Here is a 7,170-nt window from a genome sequence, read left to right on the forward strand (position 1 = left end):
CTGTCTCCCTTTCACATTCTCTCACTCTCCCCCTCTACATATCACACTCTCCCTCTATTACTCCCTCATTTTGCCCCTCTCCCTCTCTCATTTTCTCCTGCTGTTGCTCCCTGTCTCACTGTCATTCGAACTTCAGGTCTAGGTTTAGGTTATTGCTAAAACCGGACTGCGTCCTGCCATAAGTACAAGACCCACTCTAACATTCAAACAATGTACGAAAGAAAATCATACCCACAATCTTTATTCTGGATCAAGCTTTTACATGTATATGCCCCAACTTCCCATGCCCAAGTAGAATTCCAACCAATTGTTTTGGCTGGGAATTGTATGATCATTTATGCCCACACTATGGGGTTATACCAGGAACAAGAGGAACGGGGGGCTTGGGCTTGTTTATCTTCTCTACCATCACGGCCTGGGTTGTGAGGACAATCCCAGCGATCGAAGCCGCATTCTGGAGTGCGCACCGCGAGACCTTGCAAGGATCTATGACACCAGCAATGAGAAGGTCTTCGAACTGTGCGGTCATGGCATTGTATCCAACTTGCCACTCCCTGGACAAGATCTTATCCACCACTGCGCTTCCCTCAGCTCCTGCATTCGATGCGATCAAAGATGCCGGCGCAAGGAGAGCCTGAAGAATTCAATAAGTCAAGGTTCAAATTGGCAAGTTTGATCTGTTTCTATTTTATTGGTATTAGCATTTTTAAATTGAGTTTTGCCTTCGCCACGATGTCGGCGCCGATTTGCTCCTCTGGATCTTTGATGGATTCCTTGATGGATGGAATCTGCTGTGAGAGGTGGACATAGGTTGCTCCCCCACCCGGCGCTATTCCTTCTTCGATGGCAGCAAAGGTAGCGTTCTTCGCGTCCTCAATTCTGAGCTTTCGGTCCTCGTACTCTGCCTCAGTCGATGCTCCAACCTGAATCCAGCAGTCGGAAAATACGGATAAGCAAATGAACAGAGCTTCAAGCCATAAAAAAAAATGAATTTTGGGTATTGAAGCTTCCAAAAAAACCGAAAAAGGTGAATTAGGTTTTCTTCCACTGTGGAACTAAACATTTTCCTATCTTGGGAGGGAGGTAGAAAATATTGAGGCAAAACTTGCGGGAGAAATTGAGGGATGTAAAGATTCAGAGGGAGAAGTTGAAAGAATTTACTTCACGGAAAAGTAATGGGATCTAGGAGTTGAGATATATGTTGGGGAAAAGAGAGGATTTTGGGACCCAAAATTTATAAAGACAGATGATCTTGAGAAGGAGGGGTTATACGGGTTAGTATATCAGAGCAGAGATATTGGAATTTAGAACATTACGCAGATTATGAGGGAAAAGAAGACTTTTCTGCACCTTGATCACCGCAACTCCGCCTGAAAGCTTGGCAATTCTTTCAGAAAGCTTTCTAGAGTGGTAAGCGCTGTCGGTTTCTGATAAATCCTTCTTTATTTGAGCAATTCTAGCTTGAATTTCTGCCTTCATGGAAGGGTCTGCAACTATAGTCGTGTAATTGCTTGTGACGGTTATCTTCCGGGCCAAGCCAAGCTGATCAGAGGTAGCACCCTCTAGAGTCAAACCTAAATCACCGGCTAGAAAATCTGCCCCTGTTCATCAGGAACATGATACAAAGGCATAAGTAACCGATAATATTTCATTAAATCGTGTTATCTGGTTATAAGCCTGCCTGTAAGATGAAAGTGTGCTAGTAGAACCTGATGGTTGCATATTCAGGGAAAAGACTCTGGTTCTCAGAGGAGCTTCTCTAAGGAAGATAAGGACCTAGAAAAACCATAAACTTTACTCTTTGAATATTGCCCTTCTTTCGAGTAATTCAATTTCTACAGGGCTTCAGGCAGGCCTTGCAATATTTCACATCAAGATAGTAGCAGCAGGATAGGGGTTCAAAGATTTAAAGAGCCCTAGAACGACAACAGTTAGACTGCAGGGTTAAATGGTCACACCCTAAATACTCTAGCTGCCCGTCTAAGGTAGACAGAACTTGAATGACATTGAGAACTTCTCGTGCATTTTTAGGGTTTCATTCCCCCTGCTCCCAGTACAGTGGGCTCCTCGTGTCGCCTTGCCTCCTATCTCTCTCCTCCAACTAGTCAAAAGTTTCATCAGTAAAATTAGATAGATATTTCCTCCTAGTTTGCAGTCGCCGCCGCCTGTCCTGTTAGGGTTGGGCAGATAAAAGAAACAAAAAGAAAATCCTACCTTTCAATCTCGAATCAGCTGGTTAAATACAAGCTTACAAAGGTATGACCAGGACCCGCATAACACCCGTGGGCCACGTATCGTGTGGTCCACTGGCACAAAGTAAAACAAGTCATGTCAGCCACTTGTAACACGCGGCCCACTTACAAAAAACCAAAAGAAAGAAATGTAAATAAAATAACAAGCTAATTATAAGCATAAAAAGGAAAATGAACAAAATCTCTAAAGATCTCAGGACTAAAATTAAAATATTTCTAAGATTTCTCCTAGGTTTTTATCCATGTATTATTCGTGAAATTGACACAATTAAAGCACACAGAAAACAACAAAGTTAAGACCTATCTGTGAAGATTCACAAGTAATCTGTGGAAAAGAAAGACAAAGCTTTTAAGACTTGCCTGTCATGAGAGCAATATCTTGGAGGAGGGCTTTCTTTCCTTCTCCAAAACCAGGGCATTTTATGACTGCAACATTAAGAACACCGCGTAGTTTGTTCGTAACCAGAGTAGTCAATACATCACTGGAAATGTCTTCAGCAATTATCAGTAGCTGAGCACCCAACTGTGAAGACTTCTCCAGAAGTGGCACAAGTTGCTTCACATTCCCAATTTTCTGATCAGTAACCAGCACCTTGGCATCTTGAAACTCTACGGTGGCTCTTTCTTGGTTTGTTATGAAATGTGGTGACATGTAGCCCTTGTCAATCTGTAGAGGATCCAAAAATTTATCAGAAAAAAGTATCTTTTTTGTATGTTATGGAATCTGGAGACGTTACCCTCATTCCTTCTTGGATCTCAATCGTGGTTTCTGATGTTGGTGATGATTCAATCATGATTACTCCATCTGGGCCAATCTGATCAATTGCTTTGGCAATCAGCTCACCAACAAAGTCGTCGTTCCCAGCAGAAATCGATGCTATAGCTAAAATAACACCAAAAATGTGATTCTGGAAGTGTTCTATTCAAGAGACAGAACATCATAGAATAGAAACCGAGGCATGGAGCAGTGCCCTTCATCTTCAAGCTTAGCCCAATCTAGATATACTTATAATGACAGTTAAAAAGAGAGGCATAAATTAGGAAGTAATAGGTCTCGATAAACGGTAAATGTTGCTTACTGCCGTGCTAGAATCTATACCTGATGGCAAATGTGCTACTTTATTTATTAACATATTTCACCACGCACGTGCACAAGGCATTCGAGTTTTAGGCAGGATGTTGGCAATCACTCCGGCAATCAGCTCATTTGGAGGTAATTAAAACAAGAACGATGAGTGACTGTTTGAGAAGAGGGTCCATTAACTTTTGCAAAGAAAGAATTAAATCTTCTCTATAATCTAACGAGTTAAGATCTTGATAAGCGTTGTAAAATGATGAAGATAACCCTGATAAGTGGTTCGAGGATTGTATTGGATATAGGAGATAGATTTACAGTTCCTGAATCATCAGAATTTTCCAACTAGCAGTTATGTCCATCACTCTTTTTCGCAAAAACATCTCTCCCAACAAAGGGCATAAAAAACCTTTAATATAGAAAAATAAGCTCTATATTTACCTTTTATATCAGATGATCCATTGATAGGTGTGCACATATTCTTGAGGCGCTTTACAAGCTCTGAAACAGCTTTATCAATTCCTCTTTTCAGAGCAACAGGGTTTGCTCCAGAGTCCACTGCTAACAGGCCAAGCCTTATCATCTCCCTAGACAAGACAATTGCTGTTGAAGTGCCGTCACCAGCCACATCATTTGTCCGACTCGCTACCTAAAACAGATTACTCATAAACGGTTAGTAGAAAAGAGGGAGGAAGAACTGTAGAAAAATGAGGAAAATACAATTTTAACCAAGTAATATATACCAACAAGTAACCTCTTGAAGAAGCGAGACTCCAGCGTTCTGAACAGGATCGGACAAGGAAATTGCTCTGGCAATGGAGACCCCATCATTTATCACCTTGGGCACATCTGCTTCATCCAGAACAACATTCCTTCCTGAAAATAAATATCTAGATAAGTAGGGTGTTGATTCTTTAGAAAACATATAAACATAATTCTTATTTAGATTTTTCTACGTCGAACTGCAGATTTAACCATAAAAAATTTTTGAAAAATCCATACCAACGGAATCAAATCTGTGACCAAAAAACTAAAAAAAATGACTTGTGATTAAGGAACGCAAAAGGAAAAGCAAAAGCAACAATATAATAGTTACGCAAAAGCAATAGAATGTGAAGGAAAATTGCATTTAAGGATTAAAACACAATTAAGCGCCAGAAATTTCTTCCAAAGAATCAAGTCCAATAATGGCACCATAATATTACAACCAGAGATAACAGTTCATACATTCGGTGCAAAAAGGAGAGTGAGAAATTAGATAGCTTAAAGAGAATAATATTAACTCGTTTTAGGTTTACACAATACCAGAGAATAGGAAATTAGTTAGCCCAGAGATAGTAAAAGAAAATCATTTCAGATTTACACGATATCAGAGTGGTGTCATGCTGACGCTCCAAGAAGGAATAAATTGCTTATGAAGCCTAATTTTATGAAATAAAATATGGAAATGATGGATTGAAAGACAGGCAAGCAACATAATTTCTGCCCAAAAATAAAGGAAAGTATGCATTAAAATATGGAAAATTCATGCCTTCAGCGTAAAGCAAAAAATTAAAGTATTTTTGATTCACAATACAAAAAAATATAATTTTGATTAACACGATTAACAGATACTGATTTACACAACATTGAAAAGATGACATGCTAACAGCAAAAAATACATCTAGCTCGTGAGGAACAAATAACTTCAGAATTTCCTCAATTTACAAAATAAATGACCGCAATGGATTCAGACAGAATCTTGCAACAGATTTAATGTCAAATAATCATCAGACGCACACCAAATCACCAGAGGATTTCAACCAGAGACAATAGTTCACACCTTGATTTACAAGAAAACACGATATCCCCAGAAAGTGAAAAAGGAACTGTTTTGATGTATACGATTATAGAATGATGGTGGCCGGCACTTCGAGGTATACTTAAATTCAGAGGGAGTAAATAACCTCACAATTTTCCAATTTACAGAAAAATACAAATGGCCCAAATTAGTTGGAACATAACCTCGCCCCAGATTTATGCCAAAAAATCATGGTAAGACCACAAATATCACCAGAAGATTTCAATGGGAGATCATGGTTCATAACGTGGGGCCTAAAAAGAGACAATGAGAAAGTGTTTCGCCCGAATAAAACAAAAAAAAACTCATGCTGACACTTAGAGGTAAGTTAATGAGACCCTAATTTATTAAAGACTAAACGCCTATGATGGATTGAAACAGTATCCATTACCAGCATTTCTAATCGAAAACCATTGGAAGTCCACCAGTATCACTTCAAATATTCAACCAGGCAAAATATTTTATACCTTCGGGGTAAAAAGGGACTTGCTTAAACATCAAGGTTCATCTCAATTCATAGAGAAGAAAAATCATAGAAGCCTTAATTCCTAAGACATCCACTATCCCTGATGGATTGAGAAAAAATTATAGCCATAATTCTACCCAAAAATAATGAAAAGTCTATGAATACCACGAAAATACTGCACTCTAGGCATAATTCAATCCTTTAAGCAGAAAAAAAACCAAAAAAAAAACAAGAAAACCAAGACACCAGAATAGTTCAATTTTTTACGAGAAAAAAAAAGTAAAAAAACCAAGAAAACACAGAGACCAGAATAGTTGAATTCCGTAAACAAAAAAAAACAGAAAAAACCAAGACACCAGAACTATAATCTCCCCTCGCATACCTTTGGGGCCCAGAGTTACGGCAACCGCATCTGCAAGCTTGTCAATGCCAGACAGAAGCGTTCTACGGCAATCCTTGCCGAAGGATATCCTCTTCGCCCCCGCCTTCACAATCAGAGTACGTCGACGTCCAAATCCCCTCGTCAGCCTCGTTGGACACGAACACCCATTAATCTACATCCAAATAGCAAATCAAACTCCGCAAATCAGACCCTTCAAGCGAAATCTTCAGCACTAGCCGAAGAAGATGATAATGGTGATAAAAAAAACTGAAATACAAAATTAGAGGATGAAAACCAAGAACAGTGAGAAGAAGAAGAAGAAGAAGAAGAAGAAGAAGAAGATAGACTGACCGGCGGAAAGGGGAGTGACCGATGGAGTCGAGACGGAGGAGAAGAGTGAAGAGGAAGACTGTTCATCGCTCTCCGGCAGGGTTTAAGCGGAGGTCGACGACACTCCACAAAATCTTACTTCCTGCTTAGAAGAGAAAGCCTTAAAACCTTTGAATATTGAAGGTTCGGAGCATATTGGGCTAAGTTTTTCATTTTTTTCTTATATATGAGATAAGTTATTTGCTTCTGAATTTCCATTTTTGACATAATTCAGTAGGTTTTCTGTGAATTTGTGCTTTAATGCTGATTCATTGTACCCAATTATTAATTTTGGACATTTAGATGATGATTGTGACATGCTCTTCTCTTCTTATGTATGAGTTGAGTTATTTGCTTCTGAATTTCCATGTATGGTTTAATTAAGTAGGTTTTATGTGAATTCGTGCTTTAATGCTTATTCATTGGACCCAATTATTAACTTTGGACATTGAGGTAATGATTTTGATATGCTCTTCTCTTCGTACGTATGAGATTAGTTATTTGCTTCTGAATTTCCATGTATGACACAATTCAGTAGGTTTTCTGTGAATTCGTGATTTAATGCTGATTCATTGTACCCAATTAATAACTTTGGACATTGAAATGATGATTGTGATATGCTCTTTTTTTCTTATGTATGAGATGAGTTATTTGCTTATGAATTTCCAGGTATCACATAATTCAGTAGTTTTATGTGAATTTGCGCTTTAATGCTGATTCATTGGACCCAATTATTTAACTTTGGACATTGAGATGATGATTGTGATATGCTCTTCTCGTCTTATG

At 38.8% G+C, this 7,170-nt stretch overlaps 1 protein-coding gene across 1 annotated transcript; it reads right to left on the reverse strand.

Annotated features, from left to right (window-relative positions):
* Positions 1-213: 213 nt before the first annotated feature.
* On the reverse strand, positions 214-6,523 carry LOC144708530 (ruBisCO large subunit-binding protein subunit alpha-like). The gene is made up of 9 exons (XM_078581903.1): positions 6,367-6,523; positions 6,016-6,187; positions 4,082-4,203; positions 3,769-3,976; positions 2,990-3,135; positions 2,613-2,919; positions 1,351-1,601; positions 723-923; positions 214-634 (listed from the first exon to the last, which is right to left on the reverse strand). The coding sequence occupies exons 1-9, from the start codon at positions 6,430-6,432 to the stop codon at positions 347-349; spliced, it is 1,761 nt and encodes a 586-aa protein (XP_078438029.1). The 5' UTR covers positions 6,433-6,523; the 3' UTR covers positions 214-346.
* Positions 6,524-7,170: the final 647 nt, after the last annotated feature.

The sequence above is a fragment of the Wolffia australiana genome, chromosome 10 (assembly GCF_029677425.1).
Source record: "Wolffia australiana isolate 7733 chromosome 10, ASM2967742v1".
Classification (NCBI taxonomy): Eukaryota; Viridiplantae; Streptophyta; class Magnoliopsida; order Alismatales; family Araceae; genus Wolffia; species Wolffia australiana.

Bases quoted from the DNA above. Each gene is read 5' to 3' on its own strand.
- LOC144708530 (XM_078581903.1), bottom strand. From the start codon at position 6,432: ATGAACAGTCTTCCTCTTCACTCTTCTCCTCCGTCTCGACTCCATCGG. The intron at 3,977-4,081 runs GTTACTTGTTGG...AATCTGTTTTAG, and splicing joins GAGTCTCGCTTCTTCAAGAG to GTAGCGAGTCGGACAAATGA. The intron at 1,602-2,612 runs GCAAGTCTTAAA...CCTGATGAACAG, and splicing joins AGATATTGCTCTCATGACAG to GGGCAGATTTTCTAGCCGGT.